The sequence below is a fragment of the Polypterus senegalus genome, chromosome 1, assembly GCF_016835505.1.
Source record: "Polypterus senegalus isolate Bchr_013 chromosome 1, ASM1683550v1, whole genome shotgun sequence".
In the NCBI taxonomy this organism is placed as follows: domain Eukaryota; kingdom Metazoa; phylum Chordata; class Cladistia; order Polypteriformes; family Polypteridae; genus Polypterus; species Polypterus senegalus.
In genome coordinates this window covers 281,082,710-281,097,191 of record NC_053154.1, presented here as the reverse complement: position 1 = coordinate 281,097,191, position 14,482 = coordinate 281,082,710, and the positions used below count along the sequence as shown (strand labels likewise).

The 14,482-nt window shown below is 40.0% G+C and overlaps 1 protein-coding gene across 2 annotated transcripts in view; it reads left to right on the top strand.

The window, feature by feature from the left end:
* Positions 1-14,482, top strand: part of ccdc172 (coiled-coil domain containing 172) — a 103,058-nt gene that overhangs the window by 80,062 nt on the left and 8,514 nt on the right. Inside the window, exons 7-8 of one of the 2 annotated variants that reach the window (XM_039742315.1) lie at positions 6,810-6,900; positions 9,497-9,571. In XM_039742315.1, the coding sequence (XP_039598249.1) occupies positions 6,810-6,900; positions 9,497-9,541 (136 nt within the window). In that variant the 3' untranslated portion in view covers positions 9,542-9,571. The remainder of the gene's footprint in view (positions 1-6,809; positions 6,901-9,496; positions 9,572-14,482) is intronic. The other variant, XM_039742325.1, reaches the window with a different exon arrangement.

Sequence of the window (14,482 nt, the reverse complement as noted above, 5' to 3'; positions counted from 1 at the left end):
TAGTGTATTAAGATCTCAGGGATGTTGGACAGACTGCCATTGTCCATTTTGCTAGGTTGGAACCCAAATCCTGGCCTAACGAGCTGCTACCAGACACTCTTACTGCCTAGTAAAAAGTCTCTGCCTGAAAAGGCCAGAATGCAGCTTTGTGCCTTAACTGTTAAGATGATCTTCACCAGACCTTTTAATATCAGCAGGGATGTTTCCCAAAGGCATAAGCTGGAGACCCATGTTCTGAACAAAGGGCCATAAATCAAGAATGAGCAACATTAATGGACAGAACTTTGCACCAGTGGTCATCCAAGAGGATGGGCTTATGTATACCCAAGAAGCCAATGACAAGACCATTATTCCTTCTTTTAAAAACATCAACCACATTCTAATTAACTGCTCTTCTGATCAAGCTAATGCTCAACCTGGCCAGCTTTTGCACGTAGCCAGAACCAATAGCTTATAGGGTGTGGCTGCACTCTGCTGGACTGATAAGGTGGAATACTTTTTTGTATTGGAGTCTGGACAAGGTTATCATCCCCCTAGAAGGTGATCACAAAGTTGGCTGGAGAATACCATCAGGGTTCCCTTTGAATACATGTTAGACAGGTCATCCTTGAGCCCCATTTTTGTAAAAGTATATACTGGAAAGCAACAATGGAAATGCTACTCCTGGAGTCAATGAGAGCAGTGATTCTAATTTCATTTACTTCCACCACCACACCTGTATAAGGATGGAAGAAAACGTTAACAAAAGTCAGAGCACAATACCTTCCTCCCTGGCCTCAGCTTCAGTCAGTTGGGAATAATGTGTCCCATCTCCCTGCATTTGAAATAGTACAAAGGGGTTGGAGATTTGTCCTTGAACTGAGTGTCTAATTCCATGTTGTGCCAGCTGGACTCGGTTCATTAAGCACAACCCACTCGGGGCTTCCAGTGGTCATCAGGCTATTCTGAATGCTTGACTTGCATGGCTGTCCAGAGTTACTCTGAAGTCTCAATAATGTATTTCATCTTTTTTCTTGATTGCCTGCGGACCTGTTTTTCAAGATACTCTGGGAGACCTTCTCGATGGAGTTGGCCACCCATCCAAGCTTCTTCCAGAGCTCAAACGCTTGAGAGTAACCTGGCCACTCAGGTTTAAAGCACCACTTCCAACACTGCCTTACCTGCAGGTCCGCAGTCTCACTGTATCATGCCAGAATCTCTGTCTTCAGACGATTGTATTTTCCGACAACCAGCTTATCAAGGTCTTAACAAGCCCATTGAGTCATGCACATCAGGATTGATGCCAGTACGTGTGCCCACTCAGCTTATATCAGCATTGAGGGATCACTGTGTGCTTGAAAATGATGACATAGATCTCCACATCTTTCTTAGGATGTAGCGGCACAAATATGTGGAAAGGCCTGAATGAATGTTTGTCCTTCAATGAGTGCCATCCAATCCATCAGACATGCCTCTGATTTGGAGAGTTGGGTTGTCTGATTTCCCGCCTGAACTTGCAAAGCCTGCACCTCCTTGGTCAAGGCTGCTACTACATATATGAGGACCATATATCTCTTGTTGGATATAATGATGATGATGATTCTTCTTCTTATTCTTATTTCAAGATGATGATTAATATTATTAGTATGATGCTACTGATAATTGATTATTATTGCTTGTAATTATTATTGCCATCATTATTTCCTCCTTATTAAAATACTGAAATGACATGTAGGTGTCATCCTTGTAATTTCCAAATTACATTAAACATAACATGAAAGTAAAATAATAGTAATGTGATCACCTTTTCAGGAAGTAATGAGTAGAGCAATCCTATTACAAGTTGAGAGAATCTTTGAGTAACTACCCTACTCTGTACACTCAGTGGCTGATATTGCCAAAAATCTAAATCATGATATAGTTAAAAATTCTGATACTTTCAATAGATATATAGGTATAATATTGCAGCCCCAGCTACCAGTGTTGTGTTGTAACATAGTTGTTACTGTAAGCTCTGATTGACTTAAAAGTTAGAAATTTGGTTTCATTTTTAAAAACATTTCGCCTCCTGGTCCATTCGGTGCTTTTTCATTATAGTCGGAATGGGATAATGTTTTACAGGCATGTGTCAGTAGAAATAAAAAGCCAGTAGTCCCTAATCTTCCAGTGGGTGGTGTGGTTTTGACAGATGTCAATTTATTGTTCAGTGAACAGACATTGGAAAGCAGGATGGACAGGAGAGCTGGCCAGATCAGATTAACCATTAACCAAGATATTGTAGATGCTGGCCTGCTTACCACATTTTTGTTTGCTTCAGCACCACCTATAGTGCATCTTTACACAGTCATCTACGTGACTTTGCTGCCTTGTCTACTCACCAACTGGTCTATTATTGTTGTTACTGAAAATTCAGCACTCCCTGGTGATCATGGTTTAGAGCAATGATGTTACAGATTTAATTATCTGGGGCCTCATGTATAAACGGTGCGTACGCACAGAAATGTTGCGTAAGAACGTTTCCACGTTCAAATCGCAATGTATAAAACCTAAACTTGGCGTAAAGCAACGCACATTCCCACGGTACCTATTACCCTGTCGTATGCAAGTTCTCCGCTCGGTTTTGCAGACTGGCGGCACCCAGTGACAAAGCAGTGCTACTGTTCCTGTGTGGTTTATCTTTCTTTTTCAGATCCATGTCCCTGACGCGGCTTTATAAATACACTGAAATTAACCGCATATTGTTTATTAGTTTAATGCATCTGATTGTAATTAACCTGTAACAATATAATGGTCCAAAGAATGGTCAAACTATTCCAAATACCATAACTGCTTTAACGTTGTTACTCTCACTGCACCTTTTTCTTCTTCTTTCAGCTGCTCCCGTTAGGGGTTGCCACAGCAGATCATCTTTTTCCATATTACTCTCACTACACCACACGGAGCAGCTGATCTGAAAGAGAATTATCGGTACACAGCATCAAGCACACGCTGCCTCAGCCATGCTTCCTATTTGAACTGCTTCTCACATTGCAAACGCTTCAAACCTTTCCTGTACGGACCTCGCGGTTCAGAAAGAGTTTCATCCCAAGAGCTTTAAACGCACTAAATCAGTCCATCAACTGCTCCTTGTAGAACTATTTGTACTTATAAGTACAATCACCTTACTGTAAACTTGCATTACAGTTATAATATTGCACAACCTGAGCCACTTTGTAAAGCGAGTATTTACATATGATGACGATATCATTTTTAAGATGAAATGCAGCAAAATTATTATTATTATTATTATTATTATTATTATTATTATTATTATTATTATTATATTATATAGATAAAATTTTAACTTCATTTAAATAATCTATATTGTTAATAGCTAAAGAACACAGTGTTGCTACGCTAGCAAGGATCTGGTGCTCCGCTCACGATTGTTCCTGCCTCGCACTGTATGCTTCACTGGGACTGGCATGAAGGATAGAATAACTAAACATGTACTACGAAGATATTTCAATGTTCCTTAAAAGTTTTGAAGAATCAACGTTATAAGCTTACAGATGGCTTAACGTCTATTACAGCTGATTGTGCGGCAATCGGTTACTTGGAGAAATTAAAGGAAGGACAGGAATTGGAGGTTAGTATGTTTGAAAGAGACAGAACTGCAGGGGCAGCCTTAGGCATGTGCAAACTGTGCACCTGCACAGGGCCGCCAAGCCAATATATATTGAATATAAAACAGAAAGAGAAAATAACGACACAGCTAAAAATGCAGTGGCAAATTTCGGCAAAAGTTAAACACTTGTGTCATGAGCACGAGGCGGCTATGCAGTGTTCGCAACGGACGTGGCCATCCGCTGTGCATAAGATACCATATTGACATTGGCGGGCGAAGGGGCCACCGATTCTTTCTCTGCTCAGGGCCGCCACGAGCCTAGAGCCACCCCTGAGTACTGCTGCAATTAATTATTTCATCGAAGGACGCACACAATCACTGCATCACTGTGAAACCCATGTTTAATAACGTGCTTTAACTCCTATCATCATGAAAATGATATCACATATGCATCTCAGTATTTTAGTTATTCAGAGAGCTGTAATATTATGAATGTAATGGATTCTGTGTCCTGTCGGAGGAAGAGAACCGGTTTAAGAAGCACGTAGTGATTCACACACATAGAGCACATAGAAGAACACATCCAAAACAAAGCATTTAATGTGCTACTTTAATTATGATGTGATTTGAGAAACTGGTTAATTAAATAATTTTAAGATGAAGTTTATGATGTTCTACTTTAATGACAAAATAAACTACGTGATTAAAGTGGAAATTTCGAGATTTAAGTTGACATTTCGTGCTTTTTCCACACTGTGTACCTTTTTTTTTTCTCTGTACCCTAATAAGCTTTCATATGACACTCAGATGGTGGGCTACAACTCGCCTTTTCATGGTGACTTTGATATCTGACAACTTCTTTTTTTTTATTCCGGGCACTGTGCAACTTTGTGAACTTGAGCTTTCGAGTTTCTCCGACACGCTGTATCAGTTGATCAACTTCCTTTTGTTGTTTATACCACTGTTTAAACCAGCAAATATTAAGTTTTTTCTTGCCTACACTTGGTATTCTCTGAAATTCTTCCATTTTTGCCTCTTGCTTTTCCCATTGTATTTTCACAGAACACTGAACTTAAGGGCTATTTATATTGATTTGCATATTCAAAGAGACATAATTCTGGAAGGAGTTGGAGCGGGACAGCAGGCGCATGCACGAGCGTTACTTTTCATTTTGACCGGGATTTATGTAGCGGAGAAACGCGGAAGTTGGCGAACGCACAGATTTATTCATCTGGATTTTTCTGTGCGTAAGCATATTTCGGCTTTTGTGCTTACGTCATGTTATAGTGTGAATTCTACGCACGGCGTTATGCATGAGGCCCCTGGTAAATATAGAGTTGAATTATAAAAATAAGCAACATTTAACACACAACACCATTTTTGTCATACTAGGAGAGGCCACTGTATTCAGTCGCCACCATATTCAAAATTACTCCTGGTTTTCCTGAAAATCAGCATGGATTTCAATATAGATCTACTTTCATTACAGAAATATACTACTATTTTGGACACGGGCTCGGTTCTCTGAGAGCACACATTTTGTTTCTTTAAAAAGCTTCATAAAGCTGAAGTATTTCTAAATGTTTTTATCTCTGTTATCTCAAGTGTTTTTGCTTTCATGGTTTTCCTAAATTAATCATCAATGACAGGGGACCTCAATTTGTGTCTCATTTTTGATGGTTTTTCCTACAATAGGTTTGGTTGTAAATTAATATTGTATACAGTATATATTTATTTAGTTGCTAATTCTGTATTTTGTTTCATTTTGTCTTATCATATATATGAACTATTGTGATGTCAATAATTATTTCATATTTTTGAGTTATTTTAACTTGTGTTTTATTTAGTTGTTTGCCCTGTCTGCTTCATGTCGAGGCAAACAAAGCAGGGCTAAATGATCATGCAGATGAGTTACTGCCCCTGATAGTATTTAAAGAGAAGCTTCAGATTGTACTGAACCATCATCATTGTGTTTATGTTTTGGATTCTTGTTTTGTGATTTTTATTTTACTTTGTTTGGATTTACTAAATTTGACCCCAGGTTCTTTTTTTTTAAATGTGCTGATTCTGGCTTGTAATTATTTGGGTTTGCTGTCTATTTAGGCAAAACTTATTTTTGCCCTTCTTCTTGCCTTGCCTTTTGTTAATTTCTTTTTCTTCAAATAAATATCTAATATTAAGGAATATTGTCATTGGACCAGAATTTTCAGAGTTTTCTGCTTATCCTTTGTTTGATATTTAAAAGCTATCTTTGGATCTGTGCAGGCAGAAAGCCTCTCATTTGAGTTTTTGGGCTTGACTGCCTCTGCCTGAGGTAAAGTGTATCCATTGGGCCCTTTTCTAGCCGATTATGTGTGTGTGTTTGTGTGTGATTATAATCAGTCTCCTTTGTGGTTGCTAGTTTGGCTGAGTGCTTTGCTAGTTTATGCAAAACTTAAAAACTGGTTAAGGAGAACCAGTGCCAAGTGATTTGCTCATCACTGAGTTTTGGGTTGGGCAGTAGGTACGGCACTCTAAGCAAGACATCTTCCTAAGGGTCCCATCCCCTAAATTAGATTCTTGGTTTATTTACCCATGCCCCATCTTAAAATGGTCCAGTATTATATAAGGTGGTACTTCTGGTCCATTTAAGGATCTACCTTATATTCAGTGTGTCTAGACTGAAGCCAGTGTGTCCCAGTTCAAATTTTTAATTGATCACTCCTGATAGTGAAAATTAGTTTAAAGCCCAGTGCATTTTGAATATTTTAAATTTTTAATGACCACAACGCTCCTAGGTTATTGTGTTCTTTTCATATCAGGTTTTCTAATAAAATGGAGAGACACATCAGTTAGTAACTTTGCTCTGTTATGATTTCACAAACTTTAATAAATAATTTGGCTAGAACATATTTTTTCTTTATTAATAGTTCTTCGGTGATATTGGGTTCAGAATATACATATTTCAGCATTTTTTCTGTGTCTTTTCTCTACAGCAACGATTAAATTAATTTTTGTTATTTATGTACCTATTGCAGTGTCATCTTCTTTTTAGTGTGCCACCATTTTGCTGTTGTATTGCTATTTTGTCATGCTTGTTGCTAGATAGATTATACTGTAGCTTCATGTGTTCCTAATATTGTTCCAAATAAAAACTTCTAAGCAGTTTTCTGTATTTAATAAATACAATTTTTGTAATTTCTGTTATTGTGTTACATTTTCACTATTTTTTCCTGTCTTACAGACTGAAAAAAGAGTTAGAAACATTTATAGGAGAAGATGGCAATAATAATACTTATGAAGTTTTATTGTCAGAAATACATTTTCTACAAATGGTATGAGTTCCTTTTTCTTTAAAATCATCTTCTTGATGTAATTGTTTTTAATTGCTGCATATGCCCTTTTGTCAATAATTAAATATTTTTTTCTTTTAATTATTTTGCCATTTTATCATACTTTCCATTCAGTTGTTCTGGGGAGGGTTGCTATGTCAAAATGAAGAGTTGGAAAGACCAGGTCACCTTATATTTAACAAGTTGAATCTAATATCTCTGACAAATTCCTAAATACGCCCAGTCCTGCCAATTTACATATTGTTCTGGGTCTTCTCCCAGTGGACCATGCCTGGTACACTACCTTCAGAGAATCTTAGGGGACATTCTGCTGCATGTTAAACTACCTTAATTGGATCCACTCCTTCAGAGAAGTAGAGGTTCTATTCTGTAGTCCTTCTCTATTGTTTATCATCTTAACCCCTTTATTAAGGAAAGTGAGCTCACTAACTTTGTCTAGGAATCTAATTTCTGTCTCAGTTTTATTCTCATATCAGGTCAGGTTGGGGAACATGCACCGGTACAGCACATTGCCACATCCACCGCACTGCCATACATCTCAAGTTCCCATTTGTCAACTCCCCCAAGCAGACATGTGATCCAGTCTCCACCCTTCTGAAATTGCCCTTCTATCTACCCCCGCCTGGTGCTAGGTGGGTATCCCCTTGGCCTGATCCAGTCACTAGGGTCTTCAGTAATAAGGATCCTGCAAGCCAGATCACCCTCAGGGAATTGCTCCACACTTTTCCAGAGGCCTCATGACCCCTCTTGCTCTCCCAATCCATCTACTGACTTCATAGGAAGAGTCACCTAAGACATGAAGGTCACTGCCGAGTTAAGTAACCTTTTGATGAAGTCAACACCCCTTAACAGATAGACATGCTGCTAATGGCAGTGCATAGCGCTCACAGTACCAGTGACATTGCGTAACTTCAGGGGTGTCCCATGAAGTCTCATAATGTCCCACAGGGCAGCTCGATTAACTGAGTCAAACACGTTATGAAGATTGACAAATGATGCAAAGAAACTCTTCCGATGTTCGCATTTGCACTCGATGAGAATAGGATGCAGGCGATTGAAGGCTTCTTAGGCATAATACCAGACTGCTCCGGACACTGGTAGGTGAGCAAGTGATCATGGATCCTATTGAGTATGACCCTAGCAAGGACCTTACCCGGCACCAAGACTAGTGTTATTCCCCGTAGTTGCCGCAGTCCAGGCGATCACCTTTCCCTTTCCATATAGGGATGATTAGTCCCGTTTTCCAGTCAATTGGGATTATGCCTGTCTCCCAAATGGAAGCAAAGATTGCTTATAATGCCAGGAGGTGACAGTCTTACCATCAACCTGGAGAACTTCACCTCGGATAACACAGATCCCTGCAGCCTTCCTTACCCTCATCTGGTTCACCACCTCTGCAATCTCAGTGAGATTGGGTGGTTCTAAGCTAATTGGAGTATCAGCCTCAAGAACTGTGGATCCAGAAATGTCCACCATCCTAGCCAGATGATCAGCTTTAAACAGCTGCTCAAAATAGTCAGCCTAGTGGGTTACAACTGCAGCGTTTCATCAGCTGCGCAGACTGCTACTCTCTGTGGAACAGATTCAGGTGTGCATAATGCTTTGATTCCTCTGTAAGCAAGATGTGGATCACTAGACCATTGATGATACTTTACTTGTACTTTAAAAAAATAATTAGAAATAAGACTGTTCTTGCATCTAAACTTGGGCCCAGGCACAGCATACAGCTGTATTTACTACTGTAAATTACTACAGCAGAACATTTCAGTGTATTTATTAGACTCCAGATTTGCATACAGTACAATACAATACAGTTTATTTTTGTATAGCCCAAAATCACACAGGAAGTGCCACAATGGGCTTTAACAGGCCCTGCCTCTTGACAGCCCCCCAGCCTTGACTCTCTGAGAAGACAAGGAAAAACTCCCAAAAAAACCTTGTAGGGAAAATGGAAGAAACCTTGGGAAAGGCAGTTCAAAGTGAGACCCCTTTCCAGGTAGGTTGGGCGTGCAGTGGTTGTCAAAAGAAGGGGGTCAATACAATACAATACAATACACAGAACAGAACAAATCCTCAATACAGCATAAAAATAAAAATTTGTATGGCTGCAGTACTGGAAGAACTGGGTTATTATAAGGAAATTCAAATTTATATGTACTGTATATATTTAATTTGATAGTGTATATATACAGTTATATACTGTATGTGTGTGTGTGTATATATATATATATATATATAAAAATATAATGAAAAATTAATATATGAATCTCAAGAAAAATATTAATTATTTTTGTATATCTGTTTTATTTTATCATAAAAATTATTATAACTATGCTGATCTAAGCTCTGTCTGTAAAGGAAAAGCCAAATGCAGTTATCTTAGACTTAAATGTCAGATTATACCAAGACTGCTTACTGTCATAATACTATCTATTATAATAACTAATAATTTCTTTACTATGAATCTATTTTAATTTTATTGTTGCAGGGAATATTGCAGGGCATATTAAATAACTTTTAGTTCATATCAATAATTAAATATTTGTTACAAAATGTAACAGTTTTCTGAACATTTCAGAAACTTTCCACAAAAGATTGTCAGACATCAGGTATAAGTCAGTAGTAAGAAATGCTTTACTGAAGAAAGATAAAGGTAAGTAAAGGTTTCAAATAGCATATTACCTGTTATTATAAATAACAGAGATAGTTTTGTAAGAAAATTGTTTTACTTGCTATTTGGCTTTGTGAGGTAAAAAATAATGTCCATCCATCCATCCTCTTCCGCTTATCCGGGGGTCAGGTCACGGGGGCAGCAGCTTGAGCAGAGAGGCCCAGACTTCCCTCTCCCCGGCCACTTCTTCTAGCTCTTCCGGGAGAATCCCAAGGCGTTCTCAGGCCAGCCGGGAGACATAGTCCCTCCAGCGTGTCCTGGGTCTTCCCCGGGGCCTACTCCCGGTTGGACGTGCCTGGAAAACCTCACCAGGGAGGCGTCCAGGCGGCATCCTGATCAGATGCCCGAGCCACCTCATCTGACTCCTCTCGATGCGGAGGAGCAGCGGCTCTGCTCTGAGCCCCTCCCAGATGACTGAGCTTCTCACCCTATGTTTAAGGGAAAGCCCAGACACCCTGCGGAGGAAACTCATTTTAGCCGCTTGTATTCATGATCTCGTTCTTTTGGTCACTACTCATGACCATAGGTGAGGGTAGGAACGTAGATCAACTGGTAAATTGAGAGCTTTGCCTTACGGCTCAGCTCCTTTTTCACCACAACAGACCGATGCAGAGCCCGCATCACTGCGGACACGGCACTGATCCGCCTGTCGATCTCGCGCTCCATTCTTCCCTCACTCATGAACAAGACCCCGAGATACTTGAACTCCTCCACTTGGGCAGGATCTCGCTCTCAACCCTGAGAGGGCACTCCACCCATTTCCGGCTGAGGACCATGGTCTCAGATTTGGAGGTGCTGATTTCCATTCCCAGCCGCTTCACACTCGGCTGCAAATCGACCCAGAAAGAGCTGAAGATCACGGCCTGATGAAGCAAACAGGACAACATCATCTGCAAAAAGCAGTGACCCAATCCTGAGTCCACCAAACCGGACCCCCTCAACACCCTGGCTGCACCTAGAAATTCTGTCCATAAAAGTTATGAACAGAATTGGTGACAAAGGGCAGCCCTGTTCACTGCTCACTGTAAAAATTACTTGACTACAGGCCTTCTTTTTTGTAGCCTCTGTGGTGGATGGCTAGGGCCCTACCCTGCTGGCACGCCTCAACAATGGAAGGACCAGGGGAGATAGCTTTTTCAGAGCATTATCTCCCCCAGACTGATAGAGGGCATTCCCACTGGCTTCCAGTGGGGCAACAGTTTTGGAGCTTGAAAGCTCAACCCTGCTGGGGCCCATGGCCCCTGCCAGGGAGCACCTGGAAATTTGTTGAGCCCTGTTTGGCAGCACTTCTGCCACACCCGGACATGCTAACGGAAGAAGGTCGCTTGACACCTGGAGTGTGCAATATTTGGACAATGTACTATGTACATTTCATCACCTCCATAATTTACAATGAATAATTACATATTAAAGGTACTTTAATGTTTAATAAGCAACCAATACGTAAACTTTAAAAAACTGAATTAAAAAGTGTGTAAAAGGGATAAATGTTGTAAAAATGCCTGAAGTATTGATTTTTGCTATGTACAATTTAAATATGAAAATATTTTTTTGTTTTCTTTCATCAAACATTTTCAGTAAGTCTAAACATGGGGTTTAAGTGATACCATGACAAGTAATCACTGTCTAAGGAAGATTTCCATATTTATGTTTCAAGATAGTCAGTGTGTGGTGGTATAGTGTTATAGATTTAACACTGCTAAAGTAATCACAGCTGCAAATCATGGGGTCAAATTGTCTGCTTGTGTGTAGTTTGTTTATTCTCCTTTTTTTATATAGGGTTTTCTCTTACATCTCAAAGATATGCATGTTGGTGTTGTGATATTTGGGCCCGTGAATCTCAACAGTAGGCCTGGTTCTGAAAGTGTAGCTGGCTTACAGCCTGCAGACTGAAAAAGGATAAGCTTATTAATCTGAAAATGGAAGATGGGGAACCATATCAACCTCTGGCTCAAAGAACAAAACAAAATTTCTTTTGAAAAGAATAATGTTTATTCAAAAGATGTTTAAACAAGAAGTGATTTCAAAACTGATCAATAGTATACAAAAGTGTAACCTCCAAGAAGCAACCTAAAATATATATTGTAAGGAAACTCTTTCAGGACTCCCCCCAAAGCACAGTCGCTGCATCTGTGGGGCAACCGCAGGCTCTGAGCACTGTAGCAGCTCATCGCAAAAAATAAATCTGAAAAGACTGCAGTCATGCTATATGCGCCTGCCGTCGATGGGTGATAGAAGGAACATTATAAATGCAGGGAATATTATTACTTGGCCACTAACCTGGCCACGACCTTGCCTGACTGCTTTGTCTGGGTGTAGGAGAGCAGTACATCCTGCTACAATAAATAACCATGCTGTTCCTGTTTCAAGTGGAATAAAAGCTGGTTTTGCTATAGTACTGAGACTCTGCCTTGTGTTTTGGGGTGCAAGATGGGGACACACTTCACAATATATATATATATATATATATATATATATATATATATATATATATATATATATATATATATATATACACACAAGCAATATATATAATATATGTATACTCGTATATACCAAAATCAACTTCAAGGGTAACACAAGCACTTACAAAAGAAAAAAACAAGAGAAATTCAAGAAATGGGAGCCAGATAACACAAACAGCAGGTAATGCTACAGCACAGGCTTTACGCATCTCGATAAATAGGTAATCTGTGTTATTATTTGAGTTTCTTTTTAATTTTTCTTGGGTTTGCATAAAGCTGGAGAATTCATCTTGGTGTCATTTTGGAGGTTTTATTACCCAATGAATTCAATTATGCAGTCAGAATATTATTTGGAACCATAAATGTAATTATTTTGTACCATCTTTTCTAATACCTTTATAGCTTGACAGCAGAAACCACCATTTTGTGGCTTTTGCATCATCCATTTCTATAGGAGTTATCCCATGATGCACTGGGGCTGTGCCAGTTGTGTTGACTTCAATGCAGAGGTATAAAGATCCCCTCCCAAAACAGTCACTTTTATCTGAGATTGGACCAAATCTAGCAACTCACTTTCTTTGAACTTCAGAGCATTCTGTTTTTTGTGAACAGAGAAATTTTAATGAGGCTGATCAGGTGGATTAAGCAAAAATCAAAGTCAAAATGTTCAAGAACAGAGCAAAAACCAAAATAACACAGAAAGAATTAGTCTTACAGCACAGGGGCATGTAAGACTTTTATCTGTGAATTGGAATAGCAAAGCAATACATCAGGTGACATTTTAACATGGGACAGTTTTGTTTTCACATTGCGACCAACCACAAAATGTCCATAGAAATAGAAAGAAAATATCAGCACAAGCAATAACCAAAACAGCAGCAGAAACAATTTAAAATAAAATTAATTTACAAAAGCTAAACAAGGCACAGAAAATTAATTCCAATATGAAAGATGTTTTTTCTGATCTCAGAAATTTATACAAATAGTGACTAATCTATATATATATAATTCACTAAGGCAAGACAGCCATGGAAAGCACGCGGGAAGGGGCGTGGATTCACTGAGCCGCCGACAAGTAAGACACCGATGGCGCACGCAGGAAGGAGCCACGCCCACCAGCTCCAAGACCATTGGATACGACGATAACTCGCAGAGCCACGCCCACCAACTCGGACGCGTCGACACAGAAGAAACGCCGTCATTTATATTCGTCTGTCGTAGAGGCCACATGCACCTGCATGTTGATTGTTCATAAAGGCATGTTTCTCACGGAGGTGAATCGCCATACGCAGCGTGTAAAACGGTTTGCGAGGGGTATCCCAAGGGATCTTTAAAACAATCCTTTACAACTGAGGTTAAAACACAATGAAGTAAGCAGTCTTTAAAAACCGAGTTTTCGGTTACGACGCACGACGCGTGAACCATAGCAAACTGTTTTACACGCTACATACAGCAATTCGCATCCGCGACAAACATGCGTCTTCTTAGATGCTCCTGCAGAAATACAGAAGACGTTTCCCTGCCCACTAACACTCCTTTTTCACTGGCCCGCTTCTACCCTCGCTCTCTAGGCATTCACACTGCCTGCCCATGTGCCCGGACGCAAAAACTCACTGACCACCCAGTTAGCCCCTTTCGTCTGTGCTAGGAGTCCACATGCACGTCTAAGCCACGTTGACTTTTCATTATTCTTTTCGGTTTCGACACCGACCGCATCCACCATGAAAACCATGCGAAAGAACAACGAAGCACCGCCCAGAAACTCTACCCCTCCTCCCACGTGCTCAGGAACGCACCTTAGACCACTGCCCGCCAAATCAAACAGCTCATTAAACACATACTCACTCACTTTGGTCTGTGCTGCGGTCCAAACCCAGCTGTGAGCCACGTTGACTATTCTTTTGCCCTCCATGGCTACTGCTTCAAATGTATTTCATGGAAACAACACTTCTTTCAATGTTATTGAAATTCCTGCTTCAGGTAACTGTTTGTTTTTGTCAGTCGGGTTTTTTTGGAGAAATGTCATTGACGAAACTGTTGCTCTCAAACTTCGTAACATGGCTGTTAGCTTTATTTGCCAACATTGGGATAACTTCGGTGACGTGGTGTCCGTTGTTCTTAGTCACAGAGGCATTGTTATACAGTCTGCTCAACAATACGCTGATTACATGAATACGTCCGGAGTCTTTGGTGGCGAGGCAGAAATTGTGGCAATGTCCCAAATCCTTCCAGCTACTATCAGCATTTACTTCCAAGAACGTCCTCATGCCTCTCCTCGAGTTTACAATCCGGCCCAGCGTCTCTTCATATCCCTGCTCTTTAGCGGTCCTTTGGATCATGGGCATTACGAGGTTCTCATGCCTCTCAAATACCCATGTGATTACCTTCTGGTGACATCTTTTAATTCTGTCGGTATGTGCACACAGCG